The 25701-nt window shown below is 36.7% G+C and overlaps 1 protein-coding gene across 3 annotated transcripts in view; it reads left to right on the forward strand.

The window, feature by feature from the left end:
* Positions 1-25701, forward strand: part of ntrk3b (neurotrophic tyrosine kinase, receptor, type 3b) — a 296182-nt gene that overhangs the window by 40391 nt on the left and 230090 nt on the right. For all 3 annotated transcript variants that reach the window (XM_073908114.1, XM_002662753.8, XM_017356972.4), the window contains exons 2-3: positions 10393-10467; positions 18338-18409. In XM_073908114.1, coding sequence (XP_073764215.1) covers positions 10393-10467; positions 18338-18409 — 147 coding nt within the window. The remainder of the gene's footprint in view (positions 1-10392; positions 10468-18337; positions 18410-25701) is intronic.

Consider the following 25701-nt stretch of genomic DNA (forward strand, 5'->3'; position numbering starts at 1 on the left):
GAAACGGGTGCAAGGCTGAATGGCATTTGAATGATTCATTCGGTTTAGGTTGTGCATCTGTATAAACATGACTGCTCCGATGCATCTGGGTCACAATAACACCATGCAGTCTTGATGTCTGATCACTTGGATTAATGAACAAAGGCTTCTTTTAGTTTGTTTCAGTATTGGGAGTTCATATTTACTATTGAACGCATTTTTCGAATGCATATAAAAACAAGTATTTTTATAAGTTCTTTGCATGCAGCAATCAGTGTCTGATTAATGATCAAATCTTTGTTGCTTTTGGTGCTTTAATTAGTTAGTATTAATGATTTGCATATTATGCAAATCACTCATCTAAAGAGATCAGTTTGTTTAGTGGTACAAATGAGGTATATGGGCACTAATGTTGTTTGAAACTATTAATGTTAGTTAAAAATTAACCATATTTATAGGCTATAAAAACTATTCTTTGGATCTGGAAAGTGACGATAAATTAATGAACGTGTTAAATATAATGACATTTCAGTGTTTGTTTCAGAATTATTAGCCCTCCTGAATTATTAGCCCGCATTTATTTTTTCCTCAATTTCTGTTTAACAGAGAGATTTTTTCAGCACATTTCTAAACATAACAGTTTTAATAACTCTATTCTTTTAACTGATTTATTTTATCTTTGCCATGATGACAGTAATGTTTTACTAGATATTTTTCAAGACACGTCTATACAGCTTAGTGACATTTAAAGGCTAAACTAGGCTAATTAGGTTAAGTAGGCAGGTTAGGGTAATTAGGCAAGTTATTGTATAACAATGGTTTGTTCTGTAGACTATCGAAAAAAAAAAATATCTTTAGAGGCTAATAATTTTGACCTTAAAATAGTTCATAAAAATTTTAAAACTGCTTTTATTCAAGCCGAAATAAAACAAGACTTTCTCCAGAAGAAAAAAAAATATTATCAGAGATACTGTGAAAATTTCCTTGCTCTGTTAAACATTTGGGGAAAATTTGAAAAAGAAAATAAAAAATAAAGGGGGGCTAATAATTCTGACTTCAACTGCATGTACTGTATGTCAAGACCAATTTTACCAATTGAATTTGAAGTGAAGATTTTAGAACCAAACTTTGCATGTCTGTCATCAAATTTTATGAAGTTACAATAGGTGATGGTGACCAAATGGTTCTTTTGTTCAAGGAAAAAGTATTGAACACATGAAGAAAGGGAGGTGTAGAAAGACAGTGAAAGCCCAGACAGCAGCTCAAATCTCTCAGTAGTTTTTCAGCAACCCTCTACCCTTCGTCATTGTAAATGAATATTAGCTGCTTCAGTCCAACATCTACATTATCAGGTTGATGAAGATAAAAACCAGGGCGAAAATTTCCCTGTGTCCTAGTGCAGGGGTTCCCAAACTTTTCAGCCCGCGACCCCCAAAATGAGAATGCCAGTGACTCGTGACCCCCAATATTCTCTGAGGTGGTGGTTATAAATACAGAAACCTTGTATGCAATGACGCACACACACCAATAGACCCAAGTCTATTCTTTGTTTTTTTTTAATGTATGTCAGTGCTGTAAATGGGCTAGAAAGATTAACCTGGTGTTACAAAATCTGCTGCATCTGACAGTATTGCTGTTGCTTTAGTATAATGTAATTACCCGAGAAGTCGCAATCCAATAGAACTAGTAACTATAAGCTACTATAGTAACTACATAGTTAATAGTAACTATAAATGACTATTTTTTCTCATGATTATTGATAAAATACAGTAAGTCTTAAGGTTTAATAAAAATTAATTGATTTTGGAAAATCACCAGGCGACCGCCCTTCACTGTCCTGCGACCCCTCGGGGGGTCCCTACCCCCACTTTGAGAACCTCTGTCCTAGTGTACACCTAATAACCATGCACACTGAATTAACTTTGACTGAGGCTACACGGTACAACAGACGCGCAAATTCGCATGTTATTTAAAATAAAAATATTCAGATGGCGCTCTGTGGCACAGCAGAAGCATGAACAGTGTCCTGAGTCGTGGCTGGGCGCCGTGGACAGCTGCTGACTTGCGGCGCCGTTGTGTGTACCCTGAGAGAAACCTATGTTTAGAATTCTGAAATGCATGGTGCTGCATGTCGCAGAGCGGTGCTTTTGGTGTGCGACCTGCTTAAGGCAAGTTTGTTATTTCCAATGGAGGGACACCTATGTGAGGCAACGGGCTCACACTTTCGAGCTGCAGCTACTTAAGATGACAGGGAGCTTCTGTGATCGTGGGAAATGCAAACGGCTGAAGTTTAAGGAAGACGCAATGAAAAGTACACGTTTGCAAACCCACCTAAAGTTACAAACAATGGAGCCGACGAGAGCGATCATGTGGTGAATGTTGATATTGTGTTGGGCCCAATGAGCCTTGCATCCAAAAACGGAGCAAGGGTGTTTTTTTGGTGACAACACTTTGACTCACATGCTGAAAATGGCGAACTTGAAACAACAAACTGAGGATATAAGAATGCATGCCTGTCAATCAATATTGGTCCTACATCAAATTGCAGTCGATCTTAACACTGCTCCAATTTTACCGTTTTTATGTTGTTAAATTGAAAATAAAGGGACTGGGTGTGTTTATATCACCCTAATATGCTGATGATACCCAGCTATACCTCTCTTTTCATCCTGATGATCCCTCGGTTCCAGCTCGCATCTCAGCCTGCCTGTTGGATATTTCACACTGAATGAAAGATCATCATCTTCAGCTGAACCTCGCAAAAACGGAAATGCTTGTAGTTTTTGCCAACCAGACTCTACATCATAACTTTTCAATCCAGATGGATGGGGCAACCATTACTGCATCCAAAATGGTGAAAAGCCTTGGTGTAATGATTGATGACCAACTAAACTTCTCTGACCACATTTCTAGAACTGCTCGATCGTGCAGATTCGCACTCTATAACATCAGAAAGATCCGACCCTTCTTATCTGAACATGCAGCTCAACTCCTTGTTCAAGCTCTTGTTCTCTCCAAACTGGATTACTGCAACTCCGTACTAGCTGGGCTTCCAGCTAACTCTGTCAAGCCTCTTCAACTGCTCCAGAATGCAGCAGCACGAGTTGTCTTCAATGAACCTAAACGAGCACATGTCACTCCGCTGCTAGTCCGTTTGCACTGGCTGCCAGTTGCTGCTCGCATCAAATTCAAAGCTCTGATGTTTGCCTACAAAGTGACTTCTGGCCTTGCTCCTTCTTATCTGCTCTCACTTCTGCAGATCTATGTGCCCTCCAGAAACTTGCATTCTGTGAATAAACGTCGCCTCGTGGTTCCATCCCAGAGGGAAGAAATCACTTTCGCTCACGCTCACGCTCAATCTGCCCAGTTGGTGGAATGAACTCCCTAATAGCATCAGAACAGCAGAGTCACTTGCTATTTTCAAGAAACGACTAAAAACTCAACTATTTAGTCTCCACTTCACTTCCTAATCAGTAATTGCCTCTCTGAATATCACACTAACTGTACCCAAAAAAAAAAAAAAAAAAATAATAATAATAATAATAATAATAATAATAATAATAAATAATAATAATAAATAAATAAAATAAAAAATAAAAAATACTAATACTACGAATACTTTCCTTCTTAGACTTTACAGACCTAAAACTTGCCCACAGCACTTATTCATTGTTGCTCTTAGTTGTGTAAATTGCTTCCTTGGCCTCATTTGTAAGTCGCTTTGGATAAAAGCGTCTGCTAAATGACTAAATGTAAATGTAAATGTAATATGATGGTCTATACACCTACACGTATGTCCAAACAGCTTAAAAAAGTAGATTTTTCACCATGGGTGCCCTTTAATAACAGGTAGTTAATAAGCCAGTAGTTATTAGCATGAATTGTGACCTGAACTAAAGTGCAACCATTAAAGTTTCAAATAATGTGTGACCAAATGGTTCTTATAACATCTGAAAGTTTTTTTAGGGAAACAAAAATGATACCTCAATGCCATGCATGCATGAAAGAAAATGGATAAGTAATCTTTATTTTTTTTACGAGTAAAGGATAAAGATAGATTGTGCTGATCGCTGTTTTTTTTTTTTTGGTATCGTTCAGTAGCAGGTTTGTGTAGCTCATCCTCAATGAAAGCTCTTTGGGGAAATTAGTGACCTGAAGACGCCGTATAAAAGCAGTGGGCAGTAAAGCAGCAGGGCCTCTGCTGTATTGCATTAACTGCAGTGCGACTCATTTGTAAAGTGTCACTCTCTCCACCGCTGTAAACAGAAACATTAAATCTGCCTGATGTACTGTGCTGGACTCTCTGAGCGTGCGCGCGTGTGTGTATGTGTGTGAAGCGTGTGCTCCTGTTTGCTTTCGTGTGTTTGGTCGGGCTCTGTCAGCAGCACATCTGTGATTTCTCCTGCTTGGAACATCTCTCACTTCTGTCCAGATTGTGTTTGTTTTAGCTGGCAGATAAGAAGCCTGTGGAATAGGAAATCCAGGCAGTGCCGCCTGCCCTGCCGATAGCTGAATTTAAATGCAAGCATGTTTTCCAGCAGATTCGCGAGCTGATAATAGTGTTTCTGTGACATTTGAGAGGAGAGCGGGGGTAATTGTAACACCTTCGCTGTGTCTGAAATCGCACCCTTCCTTGTACTATCTAGCATGTAAAAAAAAAAAAAAACAATGCATGTAAAGCTACACATCTGGTCATATACTCAGCGCAGTAAATAAGAGCACGTTGGAAGTAATATGTCTGAATAGCATTCATACTACCCACATTCATACTACGTGTAACATACAGTAGCTTTGACACGAACATTTTAGTATACAGGCCAATTCTTACTATTAACTAGTGGCTATTAAGATATTGGCTGAATATTAGAACATGATCTTAATCTGCATCCATAATCCCCAATACCTAAACCCAACTGCTACCTTAAAGGGGTGGTCCACAATGTTTTTTTGAAGGTTTGATTGTGTTTATGGGGTGCAAAACAATGCGTGTGCGTGATTTATTTGTAAAAAATCACGTTATTTTGCACCGCTACTAAGCTAACATGGAAACGACCATCATATTTTCTGGTTCCTCCTTTCAGGACCGCCCTCAAAGGGCTCTGATTAGTCAGCAAACCTAATGTCGTGCGACTGGTGAATCGGCTTCAGGTCACCGGGAAACGTCATGCCTCTCTTGCATGCTGTCTGTCAGACTGTTATGGCAAGCAATTAGCATTAAATACCCCTCTTGCCGTACTATATTCATGGATAGTCAAAACAAAGGTTAAATTGCTAAAACGGCTTGCCATAGACTGTATATAATATCAGTGAGGTCGTATCAGTTTGAGCCTGAATCAGACAGGAAATAAAGAGGACACAGCTGAACCCATGCAAATGCGACTCTTGCAAGATGTTTCTGAATGGTATGTTGTTGTTTTTTTGTTTGTTGGTAAGAGGAGGAATCAAGCCATCAGCATTTCATTTCAGCATCCCATACTAGTATATATAGGAAATCGTACATTATACGATGGCTGTAAAGTTTCAGCTTCTAATGGATAGTAGGTAGAACGGTCTACTTTGGTTTTTCGTTCACTTCCTGAGGTTTAGCCACATCATAAAAATGCAATCGTAATGACATTGTACCGTATTGAAGCCAGGACAAATTAAAACACACTTCAGGTATTTATAAAGAATAAATAAATAAAAATATACTGAAAGCACGGACAAACCTATTCGGAAAACAACACACTTTTGTAGTTAGATCGTTTACCTCAGATCGTGAAAATAAAATAAAGCGTTTGAAATTGAACTTCAGAACGGTGACCAACACATATCAGTGATTCAGCATGTACATAAAATAATGTTAAAGAGGTTTAATATGTATTATTTAGATTATAAACCTACCATTTCATTGGAGTGCAGTGAGTGCACTATTGTGTGCTTCTGAATGGCTGTATTTAATTTTTCTGTCGAGCTTTGTCTGGTGCAAACAGCCAAATTGCTTATCGCTGCAAATCTTGTCACATAGTGTGTTGTTAGGACATGGCTTTACTTGCTAATCAATAACCATCTCAGGTGGAACTCTGAATCTGTGTCTCATTTCAGGGCTGTTACATTCCAGCGGAGGTTGCATTTTCGGTCAAGGGCACATGCTTTGAGAGCCTTCCTCACTGAACAAAGCAAATATGCTGGTTTCCATACAGGTAACCTGGGGTGGTGAAATATAATTGGCTAAAGTGGCAATGGGCGGGTTAAAAGAACCAAAACAAAGACATCCTTTCCAGCAAGTAACGCACATTTTCAAAGCAGAATATTAGCATTGTTTTCAGATAAGTGTAAAGGAGGCCAGCTAGTGAGTGCTGTGCAGGTAAACCTCACTCCTCTGACCACTAAAGGTGCTCTAGCGACAATGGCTAGAGGCCATGGTCTTTAGCCTCCTTGTTAGAGCAACCAACTCCCATGCGGAAGGTTGCCGGATCAATCCCAGCTCGGAGCGGGTTGGGTGGTGTTGGACCGACAGGGTTACATAAACAAGAATGTTCACTTAGCATGTTTCTCAAATATCTGCAAACATATTATGGTACTTTTATGCTTTAGAAAAGTACAAAACTTGCATTCAGCACCTTCAACGGTTGTGAAGTGTCAGTTCAAATTTAAATGTAATAAATACAACGGTAAACCTAATTGACATCTCTATTTTAAAATTTTTTACTGAACATATAGAGTATTTATTTTTGTTTATGATTTGATAACATGATTGACAGAGGAATATTCAATTCAATGGGCTATATGCACACAAAGTTTTGATTTTCAGCCAGGCAGCCCAGCGGCTTCCGGTGAACTGTCTTTCCATTACAAAATTGTCACTTTTAATTTAAAAATCAACAATCTTCATTGCCTGTTAGATATACAATATGAAGTGGGTCTCAGATTAGACAAGAAACACTGCATTAAATTCCACTTCCCCCCCGCCATGTCTTTAAAATATGACAGTTTATTTTAACCCTGTATTTTCAATGGAATTTCTGCACCTGTTGCTTCTGACGGCGTTAGTGGTTACCACGGTCTTTCATCTCATTTTACGCTTGAACAACTAAATGAGTGCTTAAGTCTATTTAACTCAATGTTTTGTAATTACATTACAACATCGATGATGTATAAACAACCTTGTGAAATTGAAAATACTCACATAAAGCTTTCATCAGAAGGTTATTGTTGGCTTTAAAACTCTAGCTGTGCATAGATTCATTTCAAGCTTATTTGTATAACACTTTTCACAATAATTACTGTCTCAAAGCAGCTTTTGAAAAGGTGCACGTTATTACATTACAGTCAAAATCAGAAAGTAAAGGTGTTATGTATGTGGTGGATATATAGTTAGCCTGCACTATATATAGTGTGCTCTTCAAAAAGATGATGTTTTTGTGTGTACTACATTTTTAATGACGTGCATTTGAAAACTGTTGATTTCTTGCATTTCCTGGTGTTTAAAATGTGTTCCTTTCTGATAGCTCTCATCAGTTTGTTGTGCATGTAAGCACATTCACTATTGCTAATACTCAGGTAGCTTCTTTTTTTTTTTTTTTTTAATAAAACCTCAACCCTTAAATGTTAAACATCAGCACATAACACATCCAGCACAAAAAACTATACTGTCACCACTGAAATAAATGACACCTTCAGTCATGTGGCTTCCTCAAGAGAGGTGTTCTATTATCTTTTTCTAAGAAATCATACTGCGTTTTTTTGCCCTCTCTGGTAGACAATAAATGGAGGAAAAAATATTCTCACTGAAAGAGGAACTTTGTCTTTTTACTTGAATTATTCAAATGTTTTGCATAGCCTAAACCTAAGAAACGTAACTCTCAGTATTTAAGCCAGTTTTTAAATAGATTAATTATTTAATTTTCCTTTATTTCCTTTACTCATCAGGGGTCACCACAGCGGAATGAACCGCCATCTATTCCCGGATATGTTTTACACAGTGGATGCCCTTCCAGCTGCAACCCAGTACTGAGAAACACCCATGCACACACTTAATCACACTACGACCAATTTTAGTTTATTCAATTCACCTATATCACATGTCATTGGAAACCCATGCCAACATGGGAAGAACATGCAAACTCACACTGAAATGGCAACTGACCAAGTTGAGGTGACAGTGCTAACCACTGAGCAGCTGTGTCACTCCTAAGATATTTTTATACTTTTTAAAAGCATCTCATGTTCACTAAATTTGAATATATTTAATCCAAAATACAGTAAAAACAGAAATATTGACCTTGATACTGATACTTTAAAATATAGTTTCATTGTTATTCTGTGTACATTTGAAAGCGTCTATATAGATTTCTCATTTGATTCACATTTTTCCCAAGGGGTTTGTGGGTGGGTGTATAAGGTTGAATCGTTTAAGTTTAAACTTGAGCTAAGAAAAATGTGTTGTTCTCTGTTGTGTTTTATCCAGTGGCGGATTTAGGCATGGGCAATATGGGCGATCGCCCAGGGTGGCATCTTGCTGGGGGCGGCATGGGGAGATGGTGCAAAAAAAAAAAAAAGTGCCCTAGTAAAAGCATTGAGATAATATTTACTTTGCGCAAGTGTATTAATTTAGTGTGGTTATCCCAGAATAAAGGTGATTAGGGCTATTCACATTTTCAGTTTGTTATTATTTATGTGCAATGAAACAACACTGGTGAAAACAAATTGATGCATGTTCGCAGAAAGGCATTGCCGTTCGCCTCACACATGCTGCTCCTGATCCTGGTTGTTTACATGCACATCAATATGCGTCGTCACGCAAATCAACAAAACTAGTTTATATCATCTGATGATGATGTTACTTTGATTAAGCATGGCTATGATGCAGAAAGGAGGAATATGAGTCAGGGAGGAAGCCAAGACTTCATAACACTATTTCTCGGCCATAAGTCGGGTCTAAGACAACAGATAATTCTATAAAACATATATATTTTTGTATTCTATAGAACTGTCATAATTAATATTCATGCAAAAGTCTTAGAATATTACTCCAGTTGTGTCTTTACATTGTTTTTCAGTTACATTTAGGATTGATGTCTGTAATTTATTTAGAATAATAATTGTATAATAATAATAATAATAATAATAATAAATAAATTGTAATATTTGTTGAAAATAAAAAATATATATTTGAATGTATTTATAATTATTATTTTAAATGTATATATTTAAAATGTATATTTAAATATTTAAAACATATATATATATATATATATATATATATATATATATATATATATATATATATATATATATAAAGTCATCCACATAGTGTATTTATTTCTTAATAGATTGGGAGGGGGTATGTTTGGGGTGGTTTTGCCTAGGGTGCCATTTAAGCTGTCTGTGCAATAAAATATATATAAAAAAAATAATAAAGAGAAATATTACAACATTTTAATCCAATGTAACATAACAATTTTCCATTGAAATGCATTTGAAAATGTTAATTCAGCATAATTTGTCCAGTCTAAATGTTAAATGATCCTTCAGAAATCATCCTAATATAATGTTTTAGCAAACATTTCTTCTTATTATTAATGTTCAAAACAGCTTTTGCTTCTTAATTATTTTGTGGTAAATCTTTTTTTTTGTAGGATACCTAATGAAAGAGATAACATTTAACTTTTCAAGTCACTTGCTAAAAAAAAAAAAGTATTGATAACACTTTAGTTCAGGTCACAACTCATGCTATTAACTACTGGCTTATTACCTGCTTATTATTAAGATATTACTGTTTATTAGTAGTTGATCTAATTCTACATCCATAAAACCTAAACCCAACCAATACCTTACTAACTATTAATAAACAGTTAATTGGTAGTTTATTAAGCTTGTTAATCCCGTGAATGGGGACTTAAACTAAAGCGTTACCAAAGTATTCATTACTTTCACAAAACAAATCTTATTGACCTCAAGCTTTTTGAATCATTAGCGTAAATCCTTTGGTGCAAATGAAAATACGCTGATATAATGAGTGCGCTGTTTGTTTTATTATCGGCATTATGTTCACTGAGTGTTACATTGATCACTGCTCTCAGTTATACAAGCCGACTTGTGTCTCTGATTATCCTACATCGTATCCATGGTAATTATCTTTGCGTTTCCCACACGTTCTATACATCTGACCTTACAGTCTAGGGAGAAACAAATTGTTTTGCTAATTATTTCACAGTGTGGTTTTGCAAGCAATCACACCCTTAGGCCATCTGCCTCTCCAGCACACCAGTGTTTCGCGGGCGCTCGCTCAACTATGATACATTTTTCAAGACTCCAGGGGCCTCCCTTTGGGTTCCTGCCCCGGCCATCAAGCGGAAAAACACATATCCCCTGCTTGAATAAATTGCGGTAATGGTGGTGTTTTCAATATTCCCTCTTCTTCTTTCACAGACACATAGAGAACTGGACTGGATTGCAGATTCTTAGGGATGTCGACATGGAGCTCTACACAGGACTCCAGAGACTGTGAGTATTCAAAAACTGATCCAATCAATGTGTTTTACATTGAAATCTGATTGAATTAGAGACTAATTGAATTGAATTGAATTGAATTTTATTTGACAGATTTTAGACAAACTGTACAAAAAGTATTCCATACACTTTGTTAAAAAAAACTGTCGAGGATAAAAACACAATAAAGCCCTGGGCTTATTTCCATTGTGGTGCTCTGTTAAATAAAAACAATGTATGGCTTCAAAATACTAATGAAGAATAAAACAAACAGTCGCCACAGCGGTACGAACAGTCAACTTATCCAGCACATGTTCTACACAGCTAATGGCCTTCCAGCCGCAACCCTATTCACACTCAAGTAACATATAAATTAAAACATCCAATTCCACCATGCAAACTAATTATCCTCATCAAACAACCATCTTTTGATAGCTTTTTTGAACGACCTTAAATCTTTTATTTCCTTGATTGATTTTGGTAGTTTGTTCCACATAATTGCATTTTGTATATAAAAACATATTTTTCCCCACTAAACTTCTAAATTTAAATAAACAAATATTAAAATCCCAACTCCTACTACTGTATGAATGCTGTTGCCTCACCATTTGAAAATAGTTCATCAAATAACTACGAACCACATTATTAAACATTTTTCGTACCATTTCCAGTTTTAAAAAACACACTCTATTACTAACAGTTAACATACCTAATTTGTTAAAAACTCTTTGTGCAAATGTGCTCTAGGATGCATTTTTAAAATTATTCGTACTAATTTATTTTGTGCCTTTTGCAATTTCTCCTTTAAATATATGCTTTGTCAATCGTAGTGCAACGAAAAAAAAAATTATTCACGGGATTTACTAAATTTTTTAAGGCAAGTGGTAGCAAAACAAACAAATTCAACGTAGCAATGTTCAACTTAATTTGTTTGTTGCAAATTCCTTCAGATTACTCAGGCCAAATTTTCCATTGACCTAACTAAATCCCCAGGAAGTGTTTATCAAATTAGAATGCTTGAAAATGGCAAAATTTTCACATTTTGGTGGATAAAATGGTAAATAAACAGCTTCCTGTTGGTTTTCAGATCTCGCTCCAAGAGACTGTTTTGTAGATATTGGGAAATTCTATGCGTCTGTAAATTTCTGTACATGTACGTGAAATGTACTGTAGCTTAAGGGGCACTTTGTTGAAAAAATTGCTCCATAGGGCCAAACCCATACAGAAACCCACATGGGATATTTCCAACCCATACTCATTCTGAAAACGTAGTCCCGTGGACACTTCTGGAGACTGTGAAATATGTCCCGAGAGGTACATATTTTTGCAGTTTTTGCTTTCGCAAATCCACGAGCGGCCACTGTGTGCGCTTTTTCGCCTCTCAAAGGTCTCTCTCATAAGTGCCGTTCACGTTCACGTGTAAACCCACCAGAGGCCGCTGTCGAACAGTCGTCTGTCTGACTGGCTGAATGATTGACTGGGCGACCGGCCAATCGGCTGACCCACCCTTATCCATCCCTGAACCTAACCAATTTTACCAATTGACCTGCCCACCCGCTTACTTCCTGTTATGAACTCATTCACTTTATTTTTTTAATTCTGTTTTTGTCTTACCTGACTTCTGGAACCGCTCTTCCCTGGACTTGAATCCCGTCATCGTTGCCGTGGTCAGCTCCTCTCTGCGTCTCAAGTCCGCCGAAGTACACAACGAGCTAACTGGACAAACTGGTTGAATGGTGTCATACCGCCCATAGCTTTTGCTTAAAAAATTAAATGAAGCCATACAGACCTCCGGCTACATAATTCGCGGTCTCCAGAAATATCCACGGGACTACGTTTTCAAAATGAGCATGGGTTGGATATTTCTTGCACCATGCTTACACATTTATATTGTAATCATTATTCATTTGGCGTTGTTCATTTTGTTACAGTAAAACATTTATTTATTCATTAACCCAAATTAGGCCTGTGCAATATGGGCAAAAGAAACTTATCACAATTTTCTTGAACAATATTGCAATTTCGTTTTTAATAACAATTGTGACACACACAGACGTTTTACAGTGGGAATCTGAAACATATTTGCAAAGAAAAATAATAAAATCTTTATCAAAGACTTATAACATGTCTCTGAAACAGACAAAAGGCAAAAAAAAATTCACCTAGTAGAGGTGAAACAAATTGTATCGTACCTATGGCAAAACAAATAGACTAAAGCCTGGTTTATACTTCTGTGTCGAGTAATCGGCATGACCCTCGCTGGTGTTTTTTTTTTTTTCTGAATGCTTCCATAATGTACAAGTGGCTCAAACTCGCTCATTTTGAGGCGGGAACCGGCAGATGTGCAACAACTTTATTCCAACTAACCATAATGTAAACACAAAACAAAACTTTCCATCTGAAGCTCCATCACGGGACTTGACACTTGTATGCACTCTCTCCAATGGACTCGCGCGGCTCTCGGTTCCGTCCACACTCGTCATTGCTACCAAGCCGACCAATCACAGAGCTTGCGCTACGTGTCATTGCGACGTGTACATTTTTTGAGAGGTGCACGTCAGCTATGTCGACGGCCACAGCGGGGGCTATGTGTCTATGGATTACAGGCCCACCCAGTTGAAAAAATAGTTTTTCAGACTAACATTAAATTGAACTTTTAAGAATGCCGCACCGCGAGTCACGTGACAAACTGACCAATCAGTTTCATACTTTGTATGGAATACACATATTTCGGTGGACCAATTACCCCAGACAAACACAGGACACCCAAACACCCATTGTTTTTTAGTTTTTTTTCCATAAATAAAACTTGTATCGAAGCTACACAAATGTTTTGTTAGTTTGCCATACTCTGAGAAAACGGTTGATGGTTGCCAAGCATGGACAAATGACAAAGGAACGAGCGTGCTGAACGCGTTGAAAATGCTGAAGGAAGCTACATGCCTTACGCAAATATACACGCTTTTAGAGGCAATATATGACTGACTTACAAATTACCTGGTTCTGCGTTACATCAGCCTTCCTGCTTCCAAAACAATCCCACACCACAGATGTTGACTTTTTTTTGGCACCAAGTCCTCCTGTGCAGAACTCATCATGCAGGAGTTCATCTCCTGTTGTTGCTCTCTGTTTAGGCTCGTTGCAAGGTTGTAAGTTATAAGTCGATTTATAAAGTTGTAAGGCGATTTAGAAATCCTGCATGTCCAAATTATGATTTTGATATGATTTCAATTAATTAACACAGCCCAAATTCATGTAAAACGTGGTTGTGGTTGATTTTAGTCCAGAGATAGGGCCAAACCTTTAATTTGGTCCACCATCCCATTTAAGAAGAGAGGGAGAATGACAGGGATGGTTTCAAGATTGTCAAATCAATTTTAATGTAACCCTTTGTTTGTTTGCTTGATTGTTAAAAGCCCACTGAAATAAAACGTTTCAATTAAATGCTGTAAATTAATCAGATTTTGTCTAAATGTACATACTGCCATCTGACAACACAGAGAATTTGGTGAGCAAATCAAGTCAAAGGCACTACACTATTCGGCTTGACTAGTGTATTCATAATACATAATAGCTTTAATAACTCATTTGCAATGACTGATTAATTTGATTCCGCCAAGACCAAATACCTCAACACAACTATATTCATTACCATACAAAATCCTGAGACTGTTCATGACAGAAATACTGTAAAAAATTTGACTTCAACTGTAAGTCTGAATATTCATTGTATTTTACTTAACCTGTTTAATTATTTTAAAGTGTAAAAACAAGATATGAAAAGCCACAACATAATTAGCTGAAGCTGAAACATGTTTTTTATTATTAGATATAAACTTTAATGAAAAGAAAATCATTGAGTGCAATTAAACAGCAACTGAATTTAATAGTTTGGTCTCTCTCCATATCTCTCTATATATCATTGAGGTAAATAAAAGATGAAAAGGATTATATGGGGGGGAAATGATTAGACCATCTGCTGGAGATCCAGACCTCCTACAGACTTTTATTATTCCTTTTCTTCATCTCTGTCAAGCTCTTCCATCTTTTTCCCTATTGATCCCTGAAAACTGACTTCCCCTTGATCCAGAACGGACCATCCCCATCTCTCCATTTGCATTTCCTCATTAACACTGCTCTGTCTTCTACTGATGGTGGGCTCTCCTAGTTTCATTCATGCTGAGGAGCAGATCTGACCTTCAGGCCTCTATATTACTCTGAGGTATCACTAAAGGTCATCAGCTGTGTTGATCTCTGCACATGTTTTTAAGCATATCCAATATAGACAGCAACATTATGTAAGCAGACAGATGAAGCCCAGACTTGTGTGTGAAGGTTTAGCATGGTTCAGTTGAGTCATACCATCTCTCAGCTCACCTGCGGGGTTATGATGAGTAAGCTGAGAGTTTGTTTGCTGCACAGTGGTGATTTGCTGTACAGTTTTGTCTATCTATTATAGATTTCATCCATCCATCATAAAATTTCTCTATGCATCGAAGGATTTTAGACATCTGTTTGTCCATATTTTCCTTGTAGTTTTATCCATCTTTCTGTTTACAGATTTCTATTCAGATACTTTTCATCCATCCATCCATCCATCCATCCATCCATCCATCCATCTATCTTTCCATTTACTTGTTCATCTATTATCCATCCATCCATCTTTCCATCTATTTGTTCATCTATTATCTATCTATCCACCCATCCATTCATCTATCTGTTCAGTTTTCATCCATCCATCCATCCATCCATCCATCCATCCATTCATCCATACTTATCCATCTATAGAGTTAATTCATCTGACTGTCCATCCAATAGATTTTATTTATTAATTTGTCCAAAGAATTTACCTTTCTGACTATCAATCTATCCATTCATTCATAGTAGATATTCACTTTCCTTCATGGAAAATGGCAATACATTTTTCAAAGGATTTTTCCCCAATGACAGTTCATTCATCCATCCATCATTGATATTTTCTTCAATCTAAAAGTCCATTTATCAAAGTAAAAAAAAAAGAAGTAAGAAAACAAAAAAACAAATTTGAGCTTTTTCTAGCTCAAATATCAGGTAGCGATCCTCAACTTGCTCATAGGGAGTTCAGGAGCTCATACAGAAGCACCACTGCTGCAGTGCCAGATTCAAATATCTGCCCACACTTGTAATCCCTCCCCCACAAGTTCACGCATGCAGAGTGAAGGACCATAACGTAATAAACCATCATCCAAACATCCATCCATCCATCCATCCACTCATCTTCGTTTATCCATTCATCTGTTCAGAGACTTCTTATCCATCCATCCATCCATCCATCAATCCATTTATCCAACTCTCTTTCCATCTATTTGTTCATCCCTTATCCATCCATCCATCCATCCACTCATCTTAGTTTATCCATTTATCTGTTCAGAGACTTTTCATCCCTCCATCCATCCATTCATCCATCCATCCATCCATCCATCCATCCATCCTTCAAACTCTTTCCATCTGTTTGTTCACCCCCTATCCATCCATCCATCCATCCACTCATCTTCGTTTATCCATTCATCTGTTCAGAGACTTCTCATCCATCCATCCAACAATCCATCAATCCACTCATCTTCGTTTATCCATTCATCTGTTCAGAGACTTTTTATCCATCCATCCATCCAACTCTCTTTCCATCTATTTGTTCATCCCTTATCCATCCATCCACTCATCTTAGTTTATCCATTCATCTGTTCAGAGACTTTTTATCCATCCATCCATCCATCCTTCAAACTCTTTCCATCTGTTTGTTCATCCCTTTTCCATCCATCCATCCACTCATCTTCGTTTATCCATTCATCTGTTCAGAGATTTCTTATCCATCCATCCATCCATCTATCAATCCATTCATCCAACTCTCTTTCCATCTATTTGTTCATCCCTTAATTATTCATCCATCCATCCACTCATCTTAGTTTATCTATTTATCTGTTCAGAGACTTTTGATCCATCTATCCACCCATCCATCCATCCATCCTTTAAACTCTCTTTCCATCTATTTGTTCATCCCTTATTCATCCATCCATCCATCCATCCACTCATCTTAGTTTATCCATTTATCTATTCAGAGACTTTTCATCCATCCATCCATCCATCCATCCATCCTTCAAACTCTCTTTCCATCTATTTGTTAATCCCTCATCCATCCATCCATCCATCCATCCATCCATCCATTCATCTGTTCAGAGACTTTTCATCCATCCATCCATCCATCCATCCATCCATCCATCCATCCATCCATCCATCCATCCATCCATCCATCCATCCATCCATCCATCCATCCATCAATCTATCTTTTTATCTATTTCATCCATTCATCCCTCTTTCCATTTATTTGTTCATCCCCATCTATGGTTGGGCCGATAAACGATGCCATCATCCATTGCCGATGGCTAATAGACAACAAGATTCTGAGCCGGCATCGCCGATCCTCTGCCCTGCCCCTGTCGCAAACCCGATCACGAAAAATACACACTTAGGCTCCGTTTACACTAATACGTCTTAGTGTTAAAATGGCATTTTAGAACAAAAATGATCCACATTCACACCCCGTTTTACAGTACCTAGCATTTCTGAACAGCCCTCCGTCCGCTGAAAACACACATCACATGACCACACACACAGCCACAGCTACACACACTGTCATGCGCTCATCTGAGCTCGAGAGAGCAGTGCACGTCGGAGAGTTCATCAAGGATATACTGCTGGATCGCGTCTCACTATAGTTGTTAAACGTGATATTTAATTAATCTTGTCTCTATCTAACGACTCTTCGATCTTTTGAACCTATCAGGTACTGTGTCACAGCATCAGTACACTGCTTCAGTCTTCCCCTTTCACACTTGTACTTAGTAATTTTAGTGAAAACCTCAAATACTGTTGGTTGTGCACCTTTTTTACCGACTACTCTCCTGCGGAAAAAGTGATTGACAATTTTTATTTATTTATGATTTGTTTAAGGGTAAAACAATGACATTGTACGATGCCAAATTGGTCGACATCAAGGGTAAAATAAAGACATCGTACGATGCCAAATTGGTCGACATCACCAAACCCTATTCCCATCCATCCATCCATCCATCCATCCATCCATCCATCCATCCATCCATCCATCTATCCATCCATCACACTCGTAATCCCTCCCCCATAAGTTCATGAATGCAGTGTGAAGCACCATGACATAATAAGCCCCCATGTATTTGCTTTTACACTTTTAAACGCTGAAAGGTTACGAGAAACAAAATGGTGTAAACATGGCCGACATCCCACCAACATCTTTCTCATGACTGAGAAAAGAGTTGACTATAAAGCCATCATCATAATAGAACTAATTCTGTACTGATTACTGTTCACCGGATAAGGGTGTTGTGAGTGTAATCACTTTTTGCATTAAACTCCTGTAATGAAAAGGATGCAGTCATTACCAATTAATGCCACCGAGACTGTGCGCAAAGTCTTTAGGATGCACAATTCATTCCAGCTGCCGCTGCGGCTCAGTGCTGTGAAATTGGGGACCCTGATGATACCATTATTCTAATGACACTCTCTGAAGAGACGGGAAAGATGGTGAAGCGAGATTGCTTCTGCAGTTTATCATCATAAACGGTGTATATCAAGCAGCAAGGCTCTAATGAACTGTTGGCTTTCTCGGGTTTGAATGATTGACTCGCAATGCCAGGTGCAAATGACCAACAACAGGGTCCTCAGTCAAAATTACTGGAGGAACTGTGGCTGAAAGAAACGCTGGTGGGAAAATTCATTCGCACCGATTGATGGGGGTCATATGAGCCATATCATTCACACAATTCTGAACGCGCATATTCATATAATGGTCATTTTCTCTCTTTTTTCCCCCCAGGACAATAATTAACTGCAATCTACGGCAGATCCAGCCACGTGCATTCTCGCGGAACCCTCACCTCCGCTACATGTGAGTAAACGTCTTCTACGAGTGTGATGAAAGACTTACTGAGTAAATCCTTTGAATGAATCATTCTCTTAGCTTCCACACACTTGTAAACAGTGTTGGGCGAGATATGTTTAGTGCACATTGCTGTTCATACTGCAATACTTGTGGATAGTATAGCTGGTGTTGTGGGTGATTTAAAAGATTAACCAAGTTTAATGGGATACCCAACAAGCATTAAAAAAAAGAAAAAGGAAAAAAAAGATGTCTAATAGATGTCTAATAGACATCTAAACATAATTAACATTTGGCCTTTCAGTGAAAATCTAATAGACGTCTAAGAATAGGCCAAAAGTAGACTAGTCAACAAATAAACAGAAATGAATGACTACAAATATAAAGTCTAAAGTCTAATCTGTCTGTTTGACAACTAGTCTGGTTTTGGGCTATTTTTGGATGTCTACCAGATTTTCACTGACAGCCCAAGTTTAGCCTTGTTTTAGCCAAGCTGTCCAAGTTAAGATGTCTATTAGACGTCTGATAAACACAACATTGTTTGCAGAGTTGTTGACCCCAAAACTTAAATTTGCTGTTAATTTACTTGTACTCAACCTGCCGAATGCGACTTGGTAAACATTTTTTTTAGGTGAAACTTTGTTCCTTCGCAGTTGTGGAACTATTTGCCCCTTGAGATTAGTCTAGCACCTTCACTATCTATTTTTGAATCACTTTAAAAACTGACCTGCTTAGTCTGGCTTATAATATTAATAATATAATATTATAATAGTTTTGTTGATTGCTTTATGTTTAAATTTATTCGGTTGTTTCTCTTTGTTTTACATCTGTGTTTTATAATTGTCTCCTTATCTTACTCTGCCTTGTGCACAGCACTTTGGCCAGTCTTTGCTTTCATGCACTTGTAAACAGTGTTGGGTGAGATTGTTTAGTGCATATTGCTGTTCATACTGCAGTAGTTGTGATTAGTATTGCTGGTGTTGTGGGTGATTTAAAAGATTAACCAAGATTAAAGGGATACCCAGCAAGCATTTTTAAAAAAGATGTCTAACAGACCTCTAAACATAATCGCCTTGGCTAAAGCAAGGCTAAACTTGGGCTGTTAGTGAAAATCTAATAGACGTCTAAGAATAGCCCAAAACTAGACAAGTCATCAAATAAACAGAAATGAATGACCACATATATAACGTCTGTGTAATCTGTCTCTTTGATGACTAATCTAGTTTTGGGCTATTTTTGGATGTCTACAAAATTTTCACTGACAGCCCAAGTTTAGCCTTGTTTTAGTCAAGCAGTCCACGTTAAGATGTCTATTAGACGTCTATTAAACACAACATTGTTTGCTTGGTAGTTGACCCCAAAATGTAAATTTGCTGTTAATTTACTTGCAGTCAACCTGCCAAATTCGACTTGGTAGAAAATTTTTAGGTGAAACTATGTTCCTCCACAGTTGTGGAACAATTTGAGATTAGATTGGCACCATCATTATCTATTTTTAAATCACCTTTAAAAACTGACCTGCTCAGTCTGGCTTATTATATTAATGATACAATATTAAAATAGTTTTGTCGATTGCCTTATTTTTACATTTATTCTGTGGTTTCTCTTGGTTTTACCTCTGTGTTTTTATAATTGTCTCATCATCTTACTCTGCCTTATGTACAGCACTTTGGTCAGTTTTAGCTTCCACGCATTTGTAAACAGTGTTGGGTGAGATACGCATGTTTAATGCATATTGCTGTTAACACTGCAATAGTTGTTAATTAACCAAGATTAAAGGGATACCCAGCAAGCATTTTTTGTTTTTAAAAGATGTCTAATAGATGTCTAGAAGATGTCCAAACATAGTCGTCTTGGATAAAACAAGGCTAAATTTGGGCTGTCAGTGAAAATCTAATAGACATCTTAGAATAGGCCAAAACTAGTCATCAAAGGAACAGAAATGAATGACCACATATATAAAGTCTAAACTGTCTGACGACTAGTCTAGTTTGGGCTATTCTTAGATTTCTACTAGATTTTCACTGACAGCCCAAGTTTAGCCTTCTTTTATTCAAGCTGTCCCCGTTTAGATGTCTATTAGACGTCTAATAAACACAACATTGTTTGCTGAGTTGTTCAACCCAAAATGTAAATTTACTTGCAGTCAACCTGCCAAATGCCACTTTTTTTTTTTTTTTTTGGCAAAAATGTTTAGGTGAAACTTTGTTCCTCTGCAGTTGTGAAACAATTTGCCCCTTGAGATTAGAATAGCACCATCATTATCTTTTTTAAATCACCTTTAAAAACTGAACTGCTCAGTCTGGCTTAAATTAATTAAACTAATAATATAATATTATAATAGTTTTGTTGATTGCTTTATGTTTAAATTTATTCTGTTGTTTCTCTTGGTTTTACCTCTGTGTTTTTATAAATGTCTCTTCATCTTACTCTGCCTTATGTAAAGTACTTTGGTCAGTCTTTGCTTCCATGCACTTGTAAACAGTGTTGGGTGAGATTGTTTAGTGCATCTTGTTGTTCATACTGCAATAGTTGTGAATAGTATAGCTGGTGTTGTGGGTGAGTTTAGACTTGTTTTGGTCAAGCTGTCCACATTTAGATGTAAGCAATTTCCTGCTGATCACTTTTTATTTTTTACTTCTGAAACGTGTGTGGTAAACAACTTTTGGAGACCATAGCTTTTACTTTTCATGTCAGCTACTGTAACATTTCTTTTAACCTTTGCACAACTAATGGATGGTGATGCTTTTTTACCATGGCTAGCAGAAAACATCATGATTTTCTCATTACTACTTTTTATTATTTTTTATTTTTTTTAGCTTTCATGCCAGTAAGCAAAATGTCTACCTGTGACCTTCGGTTTCCGCCATCATCTCACAAACTAGAGCAAAATACGGATTTTCGAGAGTATGTGATAATAGTCTCAATTACAGGCAAGCCAACTGGCTAAGCACTCTGTGAATGGGCTTAAAAAAGTAAAAGATCCCATGTTCATTTCAAGCGCATACAGAGCAGATGGACATGCTAATTGTGGGGTCATTAAAAAATACGGTCAGGAACTTCAGTAACAAAGACGATGACTGCTTATGTCTTATTTAATTGCGGCTCTTAGAGGATTAAAGTGGCCGCTTTTGACATTGTAACGGCCGACGGAAATAAATTGTGGAAATAAAACAGGCAGCAAATACAAAACATGATTAAATGGAGAGAGTACAGAGCAAATACTGAGACCAATGTAACTGATAGCTTTCTCTAGATGTTAGACCTCTTTGACTCGGATCACTTCATATTTTAAGCTACTTTTTAAGGTAAAGTTTACACAATAAAGGAAAATTACTCATTGAATCTCTGTAGTATGGTTTTAAAACATTCATGAGTTTATTTCTTCTGTTGAACACAAAAGAAGATATTCTGAAGAATGCTGGTTGCTGGCATCCATCCGACTTCCAAAGTAGGGGAAAAATAAACACTGTAGAAAGTCAATGGGTCTCATCAACCAGCATTCTTCAAAGTATCTTCTTTGGGTGAATTATCCTGTTATTATCATATACTTATATACTTACTTACATATTTTATATATATTTAATTAAAAATAAAAAAATGAGCAAGTCCATACTGAAGGTGCGTCCCAAATTGCACTGTTGAACACTAAAGCACTCAACTGTCGTAGCTTTGCTCATGTAGTGAAAGAAGAGGATCGAACTCTGAGGTTTGATTATTTATTTCATATCATGCAAACAAAATTCCAACCTAGGTTCATTGTGGATAAGTACCCCCATCTACACTTCTGGAAAGCACAAAATATGAACTTGGAGGTACATCTGCTTGTAGTTTTTGTTTTCGTGTATCCACGAGAAGCCACTGTGTATACTTTTTGATGATCCCAAATTTCTCTTGCACGTCCTCTTCTCGTGTAAATCCACAAGAGGGTGCAACAACGCACACTTCAGCCGAATAGCTTGCTATCAACTGATTGACCGACCCACCCACCCACTCCCTTACCTAAACCCCACCGATTTTCAAAAGCGATCTAGAAAAGGAAAGCCATGCAATTTGACCGCGCTTTCAGATTTTACCACATTTTTGGCCAGTCATTTATGTTTTTGCTTTACATGCTTTCTGAAACTGTTTTTCTCAGGACTTGAACCCCGTTGTCGCGGTCCACTCCGCTCCATGTCCCATATCCACTGGCCTTCACAGCGAGCTACTGGTAGCACTGGAAAAGCCATATGAAGTTAAGCTGTCAGCTGGTAACACAAAAAGAAACAGAAGCTGTCAGCGGTGTCATACTGTCATGTAGCATTCATTTCTTGCAGATGAAATGCAACCATACATATCTCTGAGTACATATTTCGTGGTATCCAGAAATGTCGACGGAGGTACATATCCACAATAAGCCTGTGCTGCAAAATTCTCTTACGTACGTATGCCGCCACTCATGGCAAATACTATTTGTTAATTTGTTTCATTAATTTGGAAACTGCTAAACCTTGATTGGAAAATGGTCTAAAATTCCATCTACAACAAAAACTTTTAGCGCTCGATTTGGGAGGACAATAAACTCATATACTACACTGTAAAAATGCAGGGTTCTACACAATTCATCGAGGTGGTCACAACACAAATCAATTAAGTTAACAAACCTAAATGGATTGAACATAAAACAATTAAGTTGACATAAAACATTTCAAGAATTGTGTTGTTTAAGCTTATTTACATAAGTAGTTTGAACAAGCAGCAAAATAAGCTTTTAGTGTGTATACAGGTGACTGTATATTGCATAGTGCATAAGTGCATAGTGTTTAGTGTGTCATTTGGGATGCATCTCATGAATTATTCATCAGTTTGTCAAATCATCATTCAAATGATTCATTCAAAACAGTTTATTCATTTAGAATGAAGCAAATTAATACTTATGAATGCATCGCTCAATGATTAATTCAAAATCAGATTCATTCAGAAGCAAAACACTGAGTGTTGCTGTTGACATAAATGTTTTCCCTCAGCTTGGTTTGGAACCAATTTCATTGACACAACAGTGCATAGCATGCAGCATCATCTTTGGGATGCAACTCATGTCTTATACATCGATTTGTCAAATCATTCATTTAACTGATTCATTCAAAACTGTAGATTCATTCAGAATGAAGCAAATGGCTGTATTTATAAATGAATCACTCAAATGATTCAAATCAAAACACACATATGTTTTCCTCTAGCTTGGTTTGTAACCAATTTCATTGACAAAGGGAAAAAAACACACACAATATGGTGTGTAATTTGTAACTCATTCAGTATTAACTTTTTTTTGCTGAACGACAGTGTAAAATCAATATCAAAATTGAGCTCATGCAGTGATTAAGAAAACGGCACTCTTGCTTGTGTAATATTACTGGACTACATCTAAATATAACACAAATATGCTTTTATAGCATGAATTATTCCGTCGTTCTAACTCCATTAAACAGGCTTCATCACACAGCGAATGCTTTCGGACTCTTGGGAGGCGTTTTGGTTCACTTTTTGAGCGCCATGCTCATTAATTTCAGCTCACTGTTAAGACAACAATGGTGATATTATCGCAGACAATAAATATAGCAATTTATTTCAAATTCATGCCATGCATGTTATATTAGACTGATAGCATGCCTTCTTAATATCTATCACAATGGATTTTCTGGCTCCCAAAGGAAAAAAAGGCTTGTTAATTCCACATATTAACTTGAATGGACCTTTTGGATTTTTATGTGTCCTAAACGTCCTGTGTGTGCTAAATGACGGAGAGCAGTCTGGGTGGCCAGACATTGTGTCTCCACAGCCCACATATCAACAGGGCCCTAATAAATTTGAAGGAGCCGTTGTAAGGCAGGAGGAAAGGTCATATCCTCTCGGGAAGGCGAAAAAAAAGGCTCTCCCTCATTAAGTCTTTTTCCTCTACGTGATTTCTCATGTCCTAAAATATCACTTTGTTCATCAAACCCCCTCCTCTGACATCCCATTCAATTAGGGACAAATATTAAAGTATGTTTTTAATTTTTAACATGACTTTGATTGGCACAGGATTTTGCCAATATATATATATATATATATATATCCACAGCTGGATATATTGCAATAAAATATTTTACTAAAACATTCCGAGTACATGCTTAGTGAGATACAAGACTTTTAATAGGGTTATAATTATGTTTTCTTAAATATTACATCATAATTATTATTACAAAAAAAAAAAAAAAAACATTTTGGTTTCATTCTGTATACCACTACTGACATTTCTTCCAAATCTAAAATAATCTAAATGATTTTGTCATTTAGAATTTGTTTTTGGGTAAATTAACAAAAATTTTTTGACAAAATCTTTTTATTAGATTACTGTTTTAAATTGAAAAGAGTCAAGAAATCTTCACCAACGTCCCTTTAGAGCAAGTATTTGAATGATTCTCTTGTGTAATGTCTAAAGTGATGACAAAATTTTGCTCACATTTTAAGAATATAAGACTAAACGGCATAAAATACCATCAGTCTACAGAGATTTCCCAGTATTTCTCTACTGCAAACGAGATATCAGCAAAATTAACCCTGAAAAATCCAAAGCAAAGCAAACACTACCAGATTACTATGGTTTAAATACAGCACTATAAATACGGACATTGGTGAATAGGCATACAAAATGGTTTTGAGACTCTCTGTGTTTCATTTTCTTTTTTTATCTACAGTTGAAATCAGAATTATTAGCCCCACTTTGAATTTTTTTCTTATTTTTTATATATTTTCCAAATTATGTTGAACAGAGCAAGTACATTTTCACAGTATGACTGATAATGTTTTTTTCATCTGGAGAAAGTCATTTCTTTTATTTTGTCTAGAATAAAAGCAGTTTTGAATTTTTATTTAACCATTTTAAGGTCAAAATAATTCGCCCCTTTAAGTTAAATATATTTTGATAGTCTACAGAACAAACTATCGTTATACAGTAACTTGCCTAATTACCCTAACCTGTCTAGATAACCTAATTAACCTCGTTAAGCCTTTAAATGTCACTTTAAGCTGTACAGAAGTGTCTTGAAAAATATCTAGTCAAAAAAAAAAAAAATAGCCTAAAAGGGCTAATAATTTTGTCTTTAAAATGATATTTTTTTAAAATTAATAACTGCTTTTATTTTAGCCAAAATAAAACAAAAAAGACTTTCACCAGAATAAAAAATATTATCAGACATACTATGAAAATTTCCTTGCTCTCTTAAACATCATTTGGGAGAAAAAAAAATCAATGGGGGGCTAATAATTCTGACTTTAACAGT

The sequence above is a fragment of the Danio rerio genome, chromosome 7 (genome assembly GCF_049306965.1).
Source record: "Danio rerio strain Tuebingen ecotype United States chromosome 7, GRCz12tu, whole genome shotgun sequence".
Lineage (NCBI taxonomy): Eukaryota > Metazoa > Chordata > Actinopteri > Cypriniformes > Danionidae > Danio > Danio rerio.